This window comes from Tachypleus tridentatus, chromosome 1 (genome assembly GCF_004210375.1).
Source record: "Tachypleus tridentatus isolate NWPU-2018 chromosome 1, ASM421037v1, whole genome shotgun sequence".
Taxonomy (NCBI): domain Eukaryota; kingdom Metazoa; phylum Arthropoda; class Merostomata; order Xiphosura; family Limulidae; genus Tachypleus; species Tachypleus tridentatus.
In genome coordinates this window covers 73,179,048-73,198,217 of record NC_134825.1, presented here as the reverse complement: position 1 = coordinate 73,198,217, position 19,170 = coordinate 73,179,048, and the positions used below count along the sequence as shown (strand labels likewise).

The window sequence follows — 19,170 nt, the reverse complement described above, 5'->3', positions numbered from 1 at the left end:
GAAAAACTGTAAAATTCATATTCCACATCAATTCGTGTTTATGGTATTAATTTAAAAAGCTTGGTCATTATTATCTTATTTAATGACTAAGGGTACTTTTGTCAATGAGGTTGGTGGTCGCACTCATTTAAAAACATAATGTTTTCATTATGAAAAATAAATGTGATATCAGTAATCATTTAAAATTTACTTTCTTGCGTATTATAAAGTTTATCAAAAATGTAAACATTCTGCGTATGAATAAAAATATATAACTTATTTAAGAACTCGTAGAGGACGCCGTAAGCTTTTAGTATGCGTCATATTGTTAGAGAATATTACGTGATATAATGCTGGTGAAATTAATAAAATAGTTCGTGCGGATGCAAGTGGTTGAGTGCTTAGTGCTTTTTTTATTGGTTAATGAGTTTAAGATTAAGAACTGAGAATATAGGTTGTATGTTATAATTGTGATAATATATAGTGAAGGTCAACTTGTACGGAAGGTGTTTTTGGGGTGTTATATGCAGTAGTCTTTACAATTTCCGAAAGGTCACTTTCATACGTAATTAATCATTTAATGTAAATTGAGTCTGAAATACTTAGTAACTCGTTATTTTAAGTTTTAATTTGTCTTTACTTTGAAATTTAGGCTTAGGTTTCGAAGTGTAAATCCAGGAGTGTAAGTTAAGCCTAACGCCAGTATCAGAAACGTCTAATCTTAGCTTATTTTGTCATAATTATTTATAGGCTTGATTTTAAAGATTCAACTGATAGGCTGATTATTATTATATTTGCAGGTTTTCAGATGAATTTTTTAACCTGGGTAGAAAAGTGCACACACACAAAAAGATTGTAGTGAGAAGTAAACTTTGTTTGAATAGTTATTATTAACCTTATGAGTTATCTTTAGTTTTGTTTTAACTAATGAAGGTATATTAATCTTGGAAGCGTTATGATGTCGTGTTTGGTTTAACAAAGTTTTCCCAAAGGTGAGAAATTGAGACGCTGAATTCAAGTGAAATTCTTCGTTTTTATTAACTTACCCCATTACAGTTTCCAACAAGCTAATTCATGAATTTTATATCACAGAATTTAGGAAGGTAACACTGCTGCTACACTTGGCATGAGTAGCTACTAACTAACATACAGCTTTGCTTAGGATGTATTCCTAGAAATTGTACAACTACAGTTTAATGTACTAAATTCCTTTGGTGTAGGACAGTTTAAATAGGTATATCTATTGTTCATATGTTATTAATTAAATTAATAATATAATTTCTCATATGCAACTTTCTTTGTTATGGATTATAACTTTAAATATAATTAATATATAAATTTTATAATATTCATTTACATATTACACTGAAGAATCTGATATAGCACATGTCTTGTTGGTCAGGCAGTGTGTATGTGTGTAACTAGAAGATGGCAGTATAACCTTGGCCTAACCATGTACCTTGGCTGTCTTGTTTAGATGGTGTATAATGAGGTGAGTTCATATCAACCAGGTTCTAGCATTAATAAATGGCTAAACATTATTAAATCAGGAAAGCAAAATATGTATATACAAGGTCTTGTTGAAAATGTGTTTAACCTTAACAGTAGATATTTTTACCAATTTTATAAAACTCTGATCTCTAGTATTTTTTTTAACAAACTGAGCCACTAATGAAAACAAACATTTGAGTGATTCTTATGCATTGCTGTCATTTATAACATGGTATGCATTATATTATTTTGTTTTTTTGAAACTGGTGAGTATTAAGAGTATCTTGCTTCTTAAATTTACATTGCCCATAAGTTATGAAAAAGAGAGCATCTTTTAAGAGGTATATTCATAAATAATTTTGATTTTAAGTAGTATAGTTCTTTTCAAAAGGAATGTATGTATATATTGCATTCATTAAAGTTACAAATATTAACTAGAACTTGTAAGAACTTTTTATTGATTTTAAAGTTGCTTTTGTCTTTTTCCTTTTACAATTCTACTTTATTTTGAGCTATTGAGGTATGGCATAAGATTATCATTTTTATAATTGAAAATATATCTCCATTTTGTTTTAAGGGAAGGCAATACAGATGTATTAAAGTGCATTCTATTCTGGTTATTTTTTAAATTGCTAGTTCTTTTTATAATTTATTACATATCTAAAAGCATTACAATTTTACATGTGTTTTTAATCATAAAAAAAAAATGCTGACATGCTATGTAATGATTCTAAAGAATCTTACATTATCTTGAATATTGTATATCCTACCTGTAATATTATTTCAAGGTCTCCCACTATGTTTGCAGTTGGACATAGAACCAATTTCATGAAATTTGACAGGGAAATAACCAAAATTTACATGAAACAAGCAAGGATGTCTCAGTTTTGTTGCAACTGGCCAGTAACTTGTTCAAGAATTACTAACACAACTGAATCACTTCAATGCATTCTTGCTAGGTTAATGACATCCCAATTACATGTTCTGGTAATAGCAAAGAGGCAGTGAAATGCAAAAAAGACATAGAAAATCATACAGGTACTACAGGATGACCCGTAAGTCTCTACCCATCCATATATTATTATGTTATATTCAATTACGCATTATGTCCTCACTGTGCAAGATTATCTTAATGACACTTTTCCAGACATGGATAGGTCGTGGTTCTGTAACATCCCCGGCACCCATGAAATGGCCTGCAAGAAGTTTGGACTTGACAACATATGATAACTCTCTTTGGGGATACATAAAGGACATTGTGTCTAAACAATGTTACAATACTAATGATGAGTTTAAGGCAGCTGTTACTGTGCCATTTGGAACAATAACCCCCGCGATGTTGAGGAAAATGTCTCGCAGAACATGGTGTCGCATAATATTATGTAGCGAGAATGAGGGACAGCACACAGATACACTGGATGCATAAGATATATGGATGGGTAGGGACTTACGGGCCACCCTGTATGATTTGAAATAATAACATGATGACACATTCATTTAATGTAACAAATTGATATACCTAACAGTTTTCATTTCTCACTTTATGGCAATGGATTGCACTCTGAATTATTTTTTTTCTCCAAATGTACTGCATGTTTAATTTTATTTTACAAATGATGGATAGTGTATGTTGTCAGTCAATGACATTTACACAATTAATTATAGGTATACAAATTTACCAAAGCATTACTGTTTTGTTTTGGTGAAAAGATACTTAGAAATTACGATGAAAAAACATTATTAAACTTGTTTGTTTTTTCTTATTATTTTAATTGTGCATGTGTGCAACATATATAAGAATACCAAGGGTATTGTTGGTCGAGGTAAGTTATAACTCCCTTGAATTTAGTGCTTCTACCACACCAAAAGACTAACCAATTTATAAGAAAATCAAGTTTTAGCTGAGTTAATTCTTGCACTGTCAGAATTCATGTTTGTGTCGTTTAGTTCTACTATTATAGTTGAGTAAGAAGAATGATAATGCATGAACACTTATTTTAACAGTCTTAACTAAATCAGATCTGGAGTTCATCTTTTTTCAAAAGAAAAGTTTCAGGTATCTTAACCTGTTCTTGTGTGGCAAACTATCTGTCTTGAGTATCATACCAGTAGCTCTCCTCTGAACTCTCCAATAATTCAGTGTCCTTTGTAAGGTGAGACACTCAAGCTTTGCAAAAACTGGAGACCTATACAATTAAATTACTACCTCTTTGGACTTGTATTCAGAATTATTGTAGATACAATGTAAAATTATATTTACACTGCCACAACAACAGCACATTACTTGAATGATTTACTGGAATCAACTAAAACACCAAGATCCTTTTCTTTGATACTGTTGAGGTTATCCCTTTCAAAAATACTTCAAATTGATATTGTACATGCATCACCTTGTATTTATTGTAATTAAGTCATCTTATTTATGTGTACAAATTGCCAATTAATCCAAATTATTTTGTAAAGCATCCTTCTCACAATAAGCAACATCATCTGTTGACTTAATACTTTATTCACCAGTCCTTAAGTTGTACTACTAATGTAAGTCAAAAGAGCAAGTGTTCTAATTTGTTTGTGAATTAATCAAGTTTGACTGAACATCATTTATAACAACTTCCTGCTTTTTTCCATCCAATCACTTTTCTGTATAAAGAGCCAACTTATTCACCACACCTGCAGAAAATATATTAACAATTTTTATGTGGCACCTAGTTGAAAGCTGTTTGAGAATCCAGATACCAAATCTTCACTTTTACACTCATCTGTGTAAGTGGTAGGCTCTTCAAAGATGACAAAACATATTAATAGGGCAAAATTACCTCTCTGGTGGAACCATGTTATTTATCCAACAAAATTTTAAAGCATTTTTATCAACTTTCAAAAATGTTTATTACTAAATTAAAGCTAAGAGTTTGTAATTACAGTGTCAACTGTTATCATTTCTTTTGAAAACAGGGGTAGTATTAGCCAACTTACTATCTCCTGGCACTGGTCCAGTATGGAAGGATTTGCCAAAAATAGTAGCAAGTGACTCACACAGTTTTGCCATATCCTAAAACCCATGTGAAAATATTATCTGGCCCAATATGTTTATTTTTTTTTATGAACTGCTCAATGCTATCTTAAGCTTATAATTAACATAATCTTGTGATATGATCATCTTGTTTTCATCTAGCAACATTTAAAATAAGGAATATTGTTTAAATCTTTATTTGTTAAAATTGAAGAAAAAGCAGATTTTAATAACCTAGTCACTTAACCATCAAATATTATCTTTTCTGTATCATTCTTTGCAGGTTCAACTTCCATCCTAACATTTTCTGTACCCTTAAGGTAGATAATTTTTGTTGCATCCTTTCAAAATTTCTTTTTTGAAGCTATAACCAAAATATCATTATTCCTTATTTTCATATGTAGCAAAATCAATAGAATCAAAACAACTCAAACACAACAGTGGATTTGAAGTTAACATTCAATCAAGTAAGTTAAAAAAAAAAAAAATCTAGAACATATTTTTAGGTTTATATTTGATATTTTGATATGTTTCTGTTTGTGGTCTAATTTATCATGAAATTTTTCCTTGTTCATGAGAATGTGCAGTGTAGGTGTTTTCACTGTGAACAAATTGTATGTTTAGTAATGTATCCTTATTTAATTATAAAATATTTTTCTGTACCAATGTGAGAAGCTAAGTATATTCTTCTATGATTAATAAAACTTTCATAATGTATTGCATTTGGATACAACACATGAAGTAAATGTAATATTATCATTATACCTATAATGTGCTGATATTAAGAAAGTGTTCATGTGTTCTAGCACACAGATTACAGGAGTTTTTCAATGACAAATATCAAGTGATTTTTGAGACTGCTAGGTCTGGGGTATGCATATGTTTAGAAGTTGAGATCTAACTGTTTTTCTGTTGGCAAAATATAGCTTACTCAATGTAATGTATCTATAGTTCAAAATTTATCAGTGTTTAAGAAGTTGTGCCATTCTAAACAAAATTATTTCTCCATTTGTGTTCTAATACTGTAATGCAGAGTTATTTAACAATATCCTGTAACAACATTTGAATAAACAAAGGATACTTGCAAATAAATGTGAATGTACCATAAAAATGTTTTTATGCAAACTTTGGATTAATACACACATTTGTCTAGAGCTATTTGAATATTATATCTAAAAATATATATACACACAATGTTTACAGTTATTATATGCATAAAGTCTTAGTGGACCTTGGAGAACATTACTAAAATTAGTCTTGTAAAACTATTCTCATCCCTGCAAGGTTTCCACAGTTTGTTGCTATCTAAGCTTGCAGTCATGAAACTTTAAATGGGACTTTTATTTAGAATTTACACAATCTATTCCAAACTAAGAAAACTAAACATAAAACTTCTATTAAGTTAGATTTTTAAAGAAAATTAAAATATTCTCAATTGTTTAAGTATTCAACCCCTTTGCTATGACAATCCTGAATCAGTTCAGGTGCAAAATATTAGATTGAAATATCACAAAATAAGTGTAATGGTCTGTCTGTGTGTAATCAAAGTGGTTTAGCTTGACTTCAGAGTAAATGTATCTGTTTAAACCACAACTCATAGTGATACAACAAACCAACCATGAAGACCAAGGAGCTTTCTAAACAACTCCGAGATAAAGTAGTAGAGAATCCCAGATCAGGAGAAATTTGCAAGGACGTTTCAAAATTGCTGATTACCCTCTCTGAGTACAGTGAAGTCCATCATTAAGAAGTTCAGGCAATCCTTCCAAGGTAAGCACCAGGCAAGTAGGAGAGTGGTAAAGGATGCCATTATGAAGTCAACAGTAACTTTGAAAATATGAAAAGTTCAATGTCTAATATGGGAGTCAGTGTTCATTCATCAACACTGTTTTGGTCCAACTACACAAAGTTGCCTTCTAGGAGTGAGTGGTATGAAAGAAACCATTACTAATAATGAATCCTCTTAAATCTCGTATGGAGTTTGTGATGATGCATGTACATAATTTTGCAGACATCTAGCAGAAGGTTTTGCAGTCAGACAATTTTTTGATGGAAGCTCAGCACAGCATACCATCCTGTCAGTACTATCCCAATTGTCAGTATGGTGGTGACAACATCATGTTATGGGGATACTTCTTATCAGTAAGGACTGGGAAGCTTGTCAGGATTGAGGGGAAGATGGATAGTGCAAATTACAGGAGAATCTTAGAGGAAAACCTGCTTGAGTCAGTCAAGAATCTTAAAGCTGGGTTGAAAATTCATATTTCAGCAGAACAAAATCCTGAAGCACAAGGCCAAAGCCACACTGGAGTGGTTTCAAAAGAAGGTGAATATTCTGGAGTGATGCAGTCAGTCTTGTTTATATTATTTGTATTTCATCAAAATTAGTGGCAGGGGATGAATACTTTTGCAAGCCACTTTATCTTGGTTTTAGCATACATATAAAATAGAAAAGGAAAAATATTTGTGTCAAAAGTACCTTATGATGTGTATACTTAACTCTATTCTGATGGGTCAAAGTCCATGTAATTGCTTTTGTTAACTTGCATTCAAAAGTTTTTCAATATATTATGAATTTATATCCTTAAGTTTGGTATCAGGCCCAGTATAATCAGTGGTTAGGGTGTTCAACTCATAATCTGAGGGTTGCAGGTTCAAGTCCCAGTCAAACCAAACATTCTTATCCTTTCAGTTGTGGTGGCATAATAATGTGATGGTCAATCCCACTGGTCATTGGTAAGATTAGCCCAAGAGTTGGCAGTGGTTGGTGATGGCATGCTGCCTTCCCTTTAGTCTTGCACTGCTGAATTAGGAAGAGCTAATGCAGATAACTCTCATGTAGCATTGCACAAAAATTCAAAAACAAATTTTTGGTATCAAATTGTGATTGCAATTCACATGTTCATATTGTACACCATTTAATTTCTTAAGTACATATTAAACATTTAAACAAAGATTTTTGTGTATTACATGTCACATGGTATGTTGAATGTAACATTGGTTCATATTAGGTGTTTATGATGTCAAAATGCAATTCTAGTGTTGTACAAATTAGGAACTCTACTTAATGATATTGACAAGCTAGACTATAAAATAAAAACCTTTTATCTTTTCTGTTTGCAGAGTTATCACTATATGTATTTAATGAATCAAACACAGTGGGCCCTGCTCACCTTCTCCATTTTTGGAAAATATCCCTTATTTACACTAACTTCTATATATGACATGTGAATAACCAATCAGATGTGCAGAATGACACCTCATTGATTTTTCTTAACTATTGTCAAATGTAATTGCATTGTCACTCTTTTCCAGACAAACCTCTGTGCTGCTAAGTTGAGTCTTTAGTCTTAGGTTTTGTGTTCTTTTAGATACAAATTCAGCTTAGGTATTATTAAGCTTGATAAATTGTAATAGAATAGGGGTATGTACTTTTAAAGCTTATGATAACACAGAGGTAAAGTCTGGGTCATGGTATTAAAAGTTTTTAAATCTTGTAACTTGTAGACTTAACTGTTGAATCTAAGTTTCCAGTCTTTTAATTCCATCACTTGAATAGAGATCCATAAACAGATTATTTAAGTTTTATAAAGTTGTTTACAGCAGTCTTATTCTTCCTGAATATTAAAGGCTATTCATTGTTGCCACCTTCATCTTAATAGTATAGAGTAGGTAGGTGTTCTGCTAGTGGAGTTTTGCATAATTTGATATAAAAGCTTATTTTATGAACTTGCCACCATTTCCATATAGTTTTACCACTGCATTACTTGGTAGTACATTCAAGTGATGTTCCTACTGTGCTGTTGCTCTACTATTTGCCATCCATCTGAGAGCAGCTACTCTAAATTTTATGCAGTACTTTGTATGAGTCATTCGAAGATATTGTGTTGGTGGCACTGTCTCTGATTAGTTCCTTGTTTTTGGTATTCCTGACAAGATTTTGATTTATGGCTTCCAGCTTTGTCCTTATGCTGATTGTGGAAGGCTTGAATGTTCCATGAGTCTTGTACTGAATGTTTCTCTGAGATTTTGTATGCCCAACCATCTCTCACTCTCTTTGACATAGGAAAATATCTGCCATGGTATTTGAATAAGTGCTGAAAGGCTTTTGATGCTTTAGTATGCCAATAAGTTTCTATATAGGCAAATTTTCACAGATCCCAGTGGTGCCATAAGTTACCTGATTTGTTGGTGGCTGTATAGCACCTGTTCCCTTGTGACTGTCTTTAGAGGGTGATTTTTAAGCATTTTTTAGCTTGATGATATTTTCTAGGTGATTGTGGACTTGGAAAGTCTGAAATAGCAGTAGCTTGATGATGGGAGTGCATGACCACGGTTAAGAAGTTTTTTTTTCTTTAAGTCCTGTTAGTGCTCTGTAATGTTACTTGGGCTTTTTGTGGCATCATAGATTATTTATGACAGTTGTTAAAGTACATTCCATGCTCATTCTTAAACAAGTGATTGTACTTTTTCAATCTAGTTGCATAGCACACATACTGCTTGATCATTGGTAGTGAATAATACAGGATGAAGCGACTTAGACCTAGGTAGAGTGTAAGCAGGTATTGTATAGTGTTAACATGGCTGGTGAAGTCAAGTTTTCTGTCAAAGCTTACCCTCAGATACTTCATTTTGTTTTCCATGGAGATAGCAATGTCTGCAAAAACATGATGACTAATAAATGAACAAAACGTACAGGAAATGCCTGATTAATTTTAACAAGCCAAGCTCATCAATCTTGGGGCACTCTAACAGAAGTAGAGTGCAAAATTTAATTTATATAGATACTTCCATTTGGGTAGAGTTCAAATCCTATTACATTACTGAGCATGCTTCTGTTGATTCTCTTATGTTGCACTGATGAAGAAATTTGGATTTTGCAATGGTTTTTGATGGATCATTGACTTGACTCAAATAGGTTGGTGAGGGACCTTGTCAGTTACATTCCCCTGTAAGATTGTCTGATACTGCTCTTAATGTCCATCACCAAGCTAAGTTTTATAAAATTGTCACTTAAACTCTCATTATAAAATTGAAAGTTAAATAGTACGAAAACTTCATTTGATAAAGTATATACTGTATTAACTAAAGCTATATTGGTAAGAAAATGTATTCCAAAACTATCTAAAATGTTGTTTAATGAATGTGAGTATGTTTGCTTATTAGGATGATTACTGACTATACATACAGATTGTAACACTTTGAAAACACTGGGAGCCAAACTGATGGGTTTGTAATTATTTGGGTTTTTCACATCTTCTGTTTAACATAAAGTATCAGATTGACATTCATTCAGTCTTAAGAAACTTGTGAAAGATAGATAGTAGTTAAAGATCTCTTCTCTATAAAATTCAAGAATTTACAAAAAATGAAAAGGATCTTTAATGTAGATAAAGATTCCAAAGTTTTTTGTACACTATTTTTTTTCCCATAATAACAAAGTTCTACTTGTAAAGAATTCTAATTGATTAGGTTGAGAATCTGATAGGTTCATCAGTGGAGAGGTGGACTCCTTTGTGTTCCTTTCCTCCAGTGTTTGTATTGAAATTTCCTGAAGTTTTAGTAGTATCATCCTTTAGATTATGTAAACAGAAAACCCCTCAAATCAAATTTGGTATTTTGTATTAAGAAATTTTTGTAATTTCTCATTGCTTAAACCTTTTTGCAGTTTTCCTGTTTACTTTATGTTCTTGTAAGTCTGTCATTTATTTTTCATAAGAAAAATTTGTAAAGTTGTAGAGTACTTTGAATGAATTATTCTGGTAAAGTTTGTTCTGGATTTGATGGTTTTAGAGCATTTGTGGAAAGATTTTCTGCTCATAATGTCATTCAAATATGAATGTGCTTCCAAGTGGCATAAATGTTGCGTAGTATCGATTATCCTGTGTAGTTCGTTGCCACAGCACTTTTTGTAACTATTAATTGAATAGTTTAAAATATGGAGGAGTTTTTAACCTGCTTCTTGAAATTAGTTTGAAAAAATTTCATAAATTAAGAAAAATGTGTATAAAAATCCAATGTATATAATGTAGCAAAATGTACACTAAAAGTTCAACAAGTGTACATGGTACATGTGTAGGTTGAATTCATTTTAGTAGATGCCTTGAGCCATTGTTTTATATGAAATTATGGCTACGTAAATTAAATTGGCTAACTAAAAGCTTAATATTACAATATTATGAGAAACAAAACATAGCAGCTGTGTTATTAATGTTAAAGCCAGTTTATTTTTATAATTATATCTGCACTATTCAGTTGACTGATGTTAAGCTAAGGGTATTAACTGCTGAAGAATAAGAATTATAAACTGTTATCTTTCTAACCATGCATTTGTTTACATTGTGGTAACCCTTTGTCTTTCAATACATAGAAGCAAAATGCATTTATAACTATGCTTTAGGTGTGGATAACTAATTACCAGGATGGCAGAAATATTGCATCAGTTTTACTGAAATTTTACTGGGCTTCCACTAGAATAATAACTCTCTTAGCCACTGTGGCTAAACAAAGTAATTTTCTTTTAGCCACAGTGACAGTTGTTTAGCCACAATTTTATGTCACCAAAAACTATGTGGTGTGTGACTTATAATATGCATCAATTCCATCCAGTAAAAAATAGTTGTAATTATGTGAAAATCTACAAGACATTAAGTTTTGTACTATTTTTTTTTCCCCAGCAATCTTTCCTGCCAAAAAAAAAAAACAAAATAACAAAATAAACATGATAGAGGAAAATAGATACATTTCTCAAAATAACACAGAAACAAAAAAGAGACTTAAAACTAGAATATGGTAGCATGACTAGTAAGTAGGTAAATCCAATGGCAGCTCTTCAGCCAAATCATTCTCAACAGATGTGGTAGAAGTTGACACCTGAGGTTCCAAAGCACATTTCTTCAACAGGGAATGGTACCCACGTCTGTCTTTGTGAGTGACTTAGTATCAGAATGCAGAGTCAAAGTTAAAATGATCTAAAGGTTTGGACTCCATAGATAAGTTCAGTAACATTTCTGTCTTGGCCACAGACAGACTGCTGCTGGCATCTGTTTTGATGCTGTTGTACCTGCTAATTCCCTGCTCATAGTCAACATATGTAACTGGAATTATTAATCCAATTGCTGCAAGCTGAGACAGATTTGGAAAAGTTTGACAGGTCTGGTGGATGTATTCCTTGTAGAAGCTCTTCATGTTTCTGTTTTTGTGAGCATCCTGTTCTATTGTGTTCCTTAGTAGCAGCCATTCAGTCAGTGCCTCATCCTCATTGACAAAAGGAGAGAAGTGCTGGATTAGTTTCTTCAGATCATCCTCATCAGATACTGCTCTGCTGTGATATGGGCTAAATATTGAAAAAAAAAAGATATGATGTTAGTGTCTGGGAATGCTACTTGTAGTCTTGTGACCACCTCTTTAACAAATGACACAGCAGCTGATGATATACTTTTCATGTTGTTTATCAATATCTTTGTCATGGCCTCTGTAAGAAGTGCAACCACTGGCATCAGGAGCTTGTGGGAGTTCCTTCAGTGCAGTGTGTGTGTAAGGACCATGGATGTGTACCAGCAACTGAATTGACAGAATTGACCCATCATTAATTGCTTTAACCTGATCATAAGACAAATCAGCTCTCTGTTGAGATCTTGACAAAAGTCCAAGAATGCCAACAGCATCAGCCAAAAAATGTCATCATGATAAAGCTGTAACATGGCATTTGATGGACTAGACCATGTAGTAAGGCTCAACCTGGAGTACCACATTCCATTGCTACGACCTGCAGGCAGCTTATCACAGATGCAATACAATTGACTAGTGCTTGGACGGAATCATTAAAAGAGAGCCATCGTGTGAATAACGCTTGATTTTGTTGCTTTTCTCTCCATGCAATGCTTTGCTCTCTTCCAGAACCTTTCACAACTTGGGAGAATATTTCAGGCTTTTTGCAAACTGGTTCAAAACTGAAATGTACTTCACAAGGTATGGCACCTGGTTTGCTGCCTTTTCAGCTGCCAACTGTAATCTCTGTGCCAAACAATGACTTGTTATTATCCAGGGGCATTCCTCCTTAAATTTTGTAGCAACACCTGTTTTTATTCCCACCATGACATTTGCACCATCATTTGCAAGTCCAGCCAAGCCAACATCAAATAATCCTCAATCTAACATGACTGAGTGCATTGTGTTGTAGATAGAATTAGTCCCAGTGTTGGTCAGCTCATGCACAGTAAGGAATCGACTTGTAACCTCACCTAATGATGAAAGATGCTTGATATAAATTATCAGTATAGAGGTGTTTCCTGCATCAGTTTCTTCATCTGCTTCAAGAGCAAAAAATGGGAAAGTCTGCCTGCATTTCATCCTGAACTACATGACTTAGGGCACTGTACACATCATCCAGAGACTGGCTGTGGGTGTATATGAAGCTCTGTTCCACTTTGTGACTGAGTCTGTAGTTTCATTAGAGAGGTCACTCTCTGTTAAAAATATATAAGAACTTGTGTTTTGAAATAAGACCACCAATTAAAGTAATAAGCAAAGATATTTGGAAGAGATGGCTAGTTACTTAATTTTTGATAGATATTTTCAAAATGTTTCACTTTTAGAAAATTGTCAAATTGTCTTTTGTTTTAAGAAAATAGTGTAGAAAACAAAGTATCTTATTATCACTAGAATGAAGAATATTCTTACATTAAATACTTGTTGTGAAAGGAGGGAATGAAACTTCACAGTTGGGATGGCTTCCTTTTCTTGTACAAGTAATGTGACCATCTGAGCCTGAATGCCACCTTTACACCCCACATACACATTCACAGCAGCAGTTGACATGTCCTTCAAAACTTGTGATGCTACTGCACTGCAAAGATCTGACCGTGCATGCTTCACCAAGTCGTCTTTTTTAGGCTTAGTAGCAGTTTTCCCAGTGGTAGCATAAATGTTTGGTTGTCCCTGCATAACTTGCAATGAAATGTATTTGGTTGGGAAATATGTTCCAACCAAGGAAACTGTGAAAGCCAAGTTTCTTTAACAACTCTGTGAAAATCGGAGGGTTTTTTTCACATCGACAATCTGATCACTGCTGCAAGCTTCAGTTTCTTAAGAGCTGTCTTTTCTTTTGGAAGTGGATTTTCCATCATCAGTTGATGTTGTTGCTTTGACCTTCTTTTGAAAATAAACTTTGTATATCTAACTGTTTAGACACCTTTTTATCTGATCTAGGAGTTGTCATGATTTTAATTTAAACATATGTTAATTGAAACTTGGGATTTCCACTTTGATACAGACCATATGTTGGTATGACGAAAGTCAGGTTTTCTCTGATCATTGTTTCTGTACCATGGGCAGAATCAAACATGTAGTATAAGAAATGAAAATAAAAGAAATTTAGCACAGCTGAGTAATATATTTTTTTAAACATTTAACTTGTTAGTTGTTATATCCCTGAAATCCTAAAAATGCATATATAAAGAAAATATAATTAGTCAGTGGTAGTTTTTAAAGATGTTTTTTGTTTCTTCAACTTGCTGGGGAGCGCTTCTGGTCATTTGTCATCATTAATGGCGTGGATGGTGATAAAAACCACGAAAGCTGTTCAAGACCGAAACTTGAGCAGAATAAATAAAGGAAAACCATCCAAGACTGAAAAATTATCTTTCACCACTGTGGCAAAACCAACACTAGTTTTTTTTTAGCCACAGGCTGTTTCTTTTTGCCAATGGCGATATGGCTAATGGCTAGCGGAAGCCTAGTTTTAAGAAATTTTTTTAAAATGTGGTCGATAGCAACATTTATTTCTATCATTTTTTTTAAATTGTTAACTATTTAAAATATTCTGCTCATTGTCATTTTTATAACCATTGGAATGAGGCAAAACATTTCTTTGTACGCTATTAAGGAGGATTTGTTACTTAAGGTTTTTACTGTGTATTCCTAATGAACAAATAATGAGAACTTAATGCTAAAAATTGGTGCATCAGAAATAAAACTGTACAGTGATTAGAATGCATTGAACTATTGTTCATGATATTTGTGTAATCTCAATGTGTCAAGAAGTTAGGACAGTATAGGAGATTTAGGTTAACCCTAAATTGACTCATTATGATGTAAAATGATTTTCATAATTTTGAAATTTGTGCAAAAACTGAAGTTGTTATAACTGATAAGATTTAATAAAACTTGCAGGGAAAAATGTAAATATTTTAAATTATGTTGCAAATACTTATTTTAACATTTTAGTATGTATGCTATTGCTGTCGTTGGACCAGACATCTTGACAGGTTTCGGTCTTCTCATTTTGTCTCTGGCATTGTCATTATCTGAATTTCTAATTTTTCAAAACCCAATTACTGTAGTTTATAATCTGTTATCTTTGCAACTGAACCATCTTTTACATACTATCCTTAAAATTGTTTATATTCAGCATGTTTGTGCATTCAGTATGGACCAAATGCTTTACTATACTTAAACCTAAAACTGAAAATTGTTAGTGAATATCAAGCAACCTTATCTGACTTGTGTTTTGTAATGACTTTATCTATATACAAACATGTACCCCTTTTTTTTGTCTGGCTATATATTTAGTTGTGTATACAGTGGATTCACACAACTGTAGATATGGAGAAGATGTGATTGGAGGATCTCTTAAATATAGCAACTGTATTTTTGAAATCCTAGTTTTCTGATAAAAGTATTTTCATATAATTGCTCTAACAAGTATTTCCTCTCATTGCTAAGCCAATTGTATTATATGAAGAACATACTAAGAACATTCCTATACCATGCTATTAAAAAAATAATAAAATCATCCCAGTAATTATTTTTCATCTTTAACCTACAGGTTACCAGTGTATTTGCTGTGATTATAAATAAATAAAAAGCAACACGGTGGTACTACACAGTCAGTGTGAACAGCAGTGTCAGATATGGCAGCACCTGGTGTTGTAACATTAAATCTTAGCCAAGTGCCATTGGTCCTTCAGCATGCTGGTACTTCTTATAATGCCTTAGGACAAACGCAAACATTGATTACTCTGCCAGCAACTAATCCAACTTCAAACAGTTCAGATCAGGTGCAGACATTGTTGTTGCCAATAAACAATTCTGATCCAGCACAGGGTACAACACTCATGACTTTTCCTGTACAAGGGCAGTTAGTTTCTGGAGAAAATTTTCAAATCCTGTCTCCAAATAATATGCAAGCCTTAGTGCCAGTAGTAAACTGTAATACCCAAGGGCAGGCTCTGTTTCTTTCAAGTAGCAGTAATCTTCTGAGTAGCCAAAAGAATGTTCAGACAGCCATATTCACAGAATCACATTCTGAAGAACAGGGTAGACAAATGCAGAATTCAAGTATTTCATCAACAGATGCTATTTCTAAACCTTCACAAAAGATAGAAACTGTTGTCCTCCCAGCAGGCACAAGCATTGTTGAAAACTCTCGTTTGGTAGAAATGGCTGAACATCAGCGTGAAATGATTGCATTAGGATCCCAAGAATCTACAAGTTCATTAATTGAAAGGATGGACAGTACAACTGATGAGTCAGAAATGCAAATTCAGACTGTCCTGTTGCCATCATCCAGCTCCTCTGGAACAGTTAGACAAGTACATACCCTTCTACTCCCAGTAAATGAAGTTCAAAATGGTCAAGAACTTCATGCCAGTGTTCAACCCATGTTTGTTGCAGTCAGTAAAAACTCTGCAAATCAAGCACAGCAAGTTTATGTGTCTGGGAATATATCTTCCACTTTGTCTCTCAGTCAAGTGATTTCAGTTCCTATCAGCAATGTTGTTTTAGCTAAAGATCCTCAATCCAATCAGATTGAGCAGTCATCAGTTACATCAGCGGGTGCACAAGCCTCCAATTCCAGTAATGTCATGGTTTATCTTCCGCAAGAAGGTCTACTTGTTGAAGTGCCCAACTTGCAGCAGGATAATAGAATACGACAGTGGTACCAAGATTCAGAATTGGCTACAAGAGGATTAACAGCATTGACCCAAGTTGTGACCCCACATTTGAGTTTGGAAAATATATCACTGAACAGTCCTTCAGAAAGTCCAGTTCCTCAAGTGGTTCACCTTGTCCAGCTTGAAATTGAATCGGAGAATGCAAATTTATGTGAGGAGGATGATGAAAGCGTTATTCGTGGATGGTTAGAAGACAGCAATATTACATCACAAGCTCTAGCTGCTTTAAATCATCATTTGAGCAATGAGGAAGTAGAGACTAACAAAAAAAGTAGCTGTACCAGTTCCATTTTTATGTAGTTGCCAACTTGTCTTTAATAATATTTTGTGTATAATGTAATTCAAGTCTGTTAGTTTATATGAATCATAGATTAGTTTAAGGTTCTGTTTAGGATTGTTGATTACCAAGCTGACTTCATCTGTTTAGTGATGCCTGTGGTATCAGCATGTTACATGGGACAGTTGCTAGATGTTTGTTGTATTAATTACCAAGGTATTTTTGTATATTGTGTATGTGTGGAAAGAAGACCGTATACTACTTTGTAAACAATTATGTTAAAAATGAAATAGCAATGTATTGTAATGGAGACAAATCATTGTAAATAAATTTGCTGGAGCAATATACTTTGCATGTACTTGTTTTTGAAACTTGTGTATGAAAATCGTCAAGTATGCACAAGTCTCTTCAGAATCAGTGAGGCACTCAGTTGTGCCATAGTTTGAGTCTGAATCCAGTTATTTTGTTATCAAATCTTTTCAGATGTCTTTTGTTAATTATACAGTTTATCTGAAGTTAATATTCTCATTATATACTGAAGATCTGGTAGAGTGTCTGCAAAACATTGAAAGACTGCAATTGTAACCTATAGGAAAGAAATATTTAAAGTACATATTTCATATCAAAAGTAAAACATTTTAGCCTAAATTTATTATGCAGAGATGCCAACCATTACGAGTTTGGTGTATACATTACAACTATACGCTTGTACAGACAAATATTACGACTTGTTGCAACTCCCAAATTATTATATAGGCCTATACAATAAAGTGATAAATTGTTCTCACAGGGCTTGAAAGGGGTGAAAAGAAAATTTCTAGTGAGATACAAATAAATTCTGATAATAAATAAGACATAGTCCAAATGGTTACTTGCAATAATCATTTTTGTGCTTGAAATAATAAAAAATATTTGTATCTCTGATGTCTGCCAATAGTTTGAGTGCAGTGCTTCTCCATATTGGGTACGTGGGGGAATCCATAGTTACGTCATCAATGCTTGTCAGCCAATCAGTGCTCTCGTAGATGGGTATTTCTTGTTTTCTAAGCAGCATAGAAACACTAATGCGATCATTCACAAGATGGAAAAAAAGAGGCCTCGTTCACCAGATTGTCTTGTTTCTGGCAAATCTAAAAGGACTAAAACTGTGAATTAAAAAATTTGAAAGGGTATGGTGCAAAATATCTGGTCATTGCATCAAAAGTCAGTGACAGTTATGCGTTTTGTACACTTTGTCACATTGATTTTTTTGTGGTGCATGACGGGATAAACGATTGTTCTAGACATACAAAATCAGCATCTCGCCAACAAAAGGCTGAGGCAAAGACAAAAGCAATGCAGATAATGACATTTGTAAGTAAGAATTCAGACTATGAAACCATAAATGCAGAAGTGATGTTTATGCAATTTTTCATTGCTCATAATTTACCCCTAGCTGTAGCTGATCATGCAGGACATATATTCAGAAAAATGTTCCTAGACTCTGATATAGCAAAAAAATATGGCTGTGCTACAACCAAAACTACAGCCATTGTACAAATGTTGGGTTGTGAAGATGACAAAATGATTTAAAACATACTTACTAACAGTGTTTACAGTTTAGCAACAGGTGGATCCACAGACATGGATGACTCAAAACTGTATCTAGTGGTTGTACGATATCTATACGGGCTCTGTCTACAATCATTATGCTTAGTCATTTGAAATAGTTGGCATCTCTGATTGTCTAGATAAGCTACAGTGCAAATGTGATTAACAGTAGCATGTTATATCAGATTTTTACTAACTGAATGTAGCAGTTTTTAATGTGTTCTGGGGCTCAAACAGTACTTAGAACTGTGACTTGTATTTGCCCATTGTTATTTATAAAGTCTAGAAATGACCTTGAAAGCCAAATAAATAGCCCATTTACTTTAATCAATGCTCCATCTCCAGAAATATTTGTACAAAGGATTTAATAAAATCTAAATTAAATGAATAATAACAAATATTTAAGAGAATTTATGACAAAAGGCCATTTGCCCTGTAAATGTAATTCCTTGCCAGTAAAACAGGTAACTGAAGTGTAAAATCAAGTTAAATGGAACCTTTGACGTATGTACATAGATACATTACTATCTGTCAAAATCTTTAATGAGTATTAACAACACAAACATGTAATAAGGGAAGCTATTCTACAAATTTTTTTTATCAAGTTTTCCTATGAGCTTCCAAAGCTTGTATCCCTTAGAACTGTATCCACACTATACAATTTTCTGTTTTCATCCTCTTCAGTTTTCATGTTACTTTTATAAAAAAAAAAATGACCATAAGAAAACCAAAAGCTTTTTAAACAGTTTTGAACATTTAATTATATGGTTGAGAATGTTGTATATGAATATACCATGCATTTCTATCTTCTTGTAGTGCTATGTTGAATTTATTCTTTATTCTGATCATTGGCAGGTTTATCATAA

The 19,170-nt window shown here is 33.1% G+C and overlaps 1 protein-coding gene across 15 annotated transcripts; it reads left to right on the top strand.

Annotated features, from left to right (window-relative positions):
• Positions 1 to 285: 285 nt before the first annotated feature.
• On the top strand, positions 286 to 17,061 carry LOC143252278 (uncharacterized). Of its 15 annotated transcripts, none has more exons than XM_076504245.1 (5): positions 289 to 531; positions 780 to 971; positions 1,386 to 1,471; positions 4,885 to 4,947; positions 15,309 to 17,061. In XM_076504245.1, exon 5 carries the CDS (start codon positions 15,394 to 15,396, stop codon positions 16,735 to 16,737), a length of 1,344 nt encoding a protein of 447 aa, XP_076360360.1. In that variant the 5' UTR covers positions 289 to 531; positions 780 to 971; positions 1,386 to 1,471; positions 4,885 to 4,947; positions 15,309 to 15,393; the 3' UTR covers positions 16,738 to 17,061. The 15 variants fall into 15 exon arrangements, with proteins under 15 accessions (XP_076360324.1, XP_076360360.1, XP_076360288.1 ...); XM_076504173.1 differs by having other exon boundaries at positions 1,351 to 1,471; XM_076504275.1 differs by lacking the exon at positions 780 to 971 and adding an exon at positions 1,072 to 1,213 and having other exon boundaries at positions 324 to 531.
• The last annotated feature ends 2,109 nt before the right edge of the window (positions 17,062 to 19,170 follow it).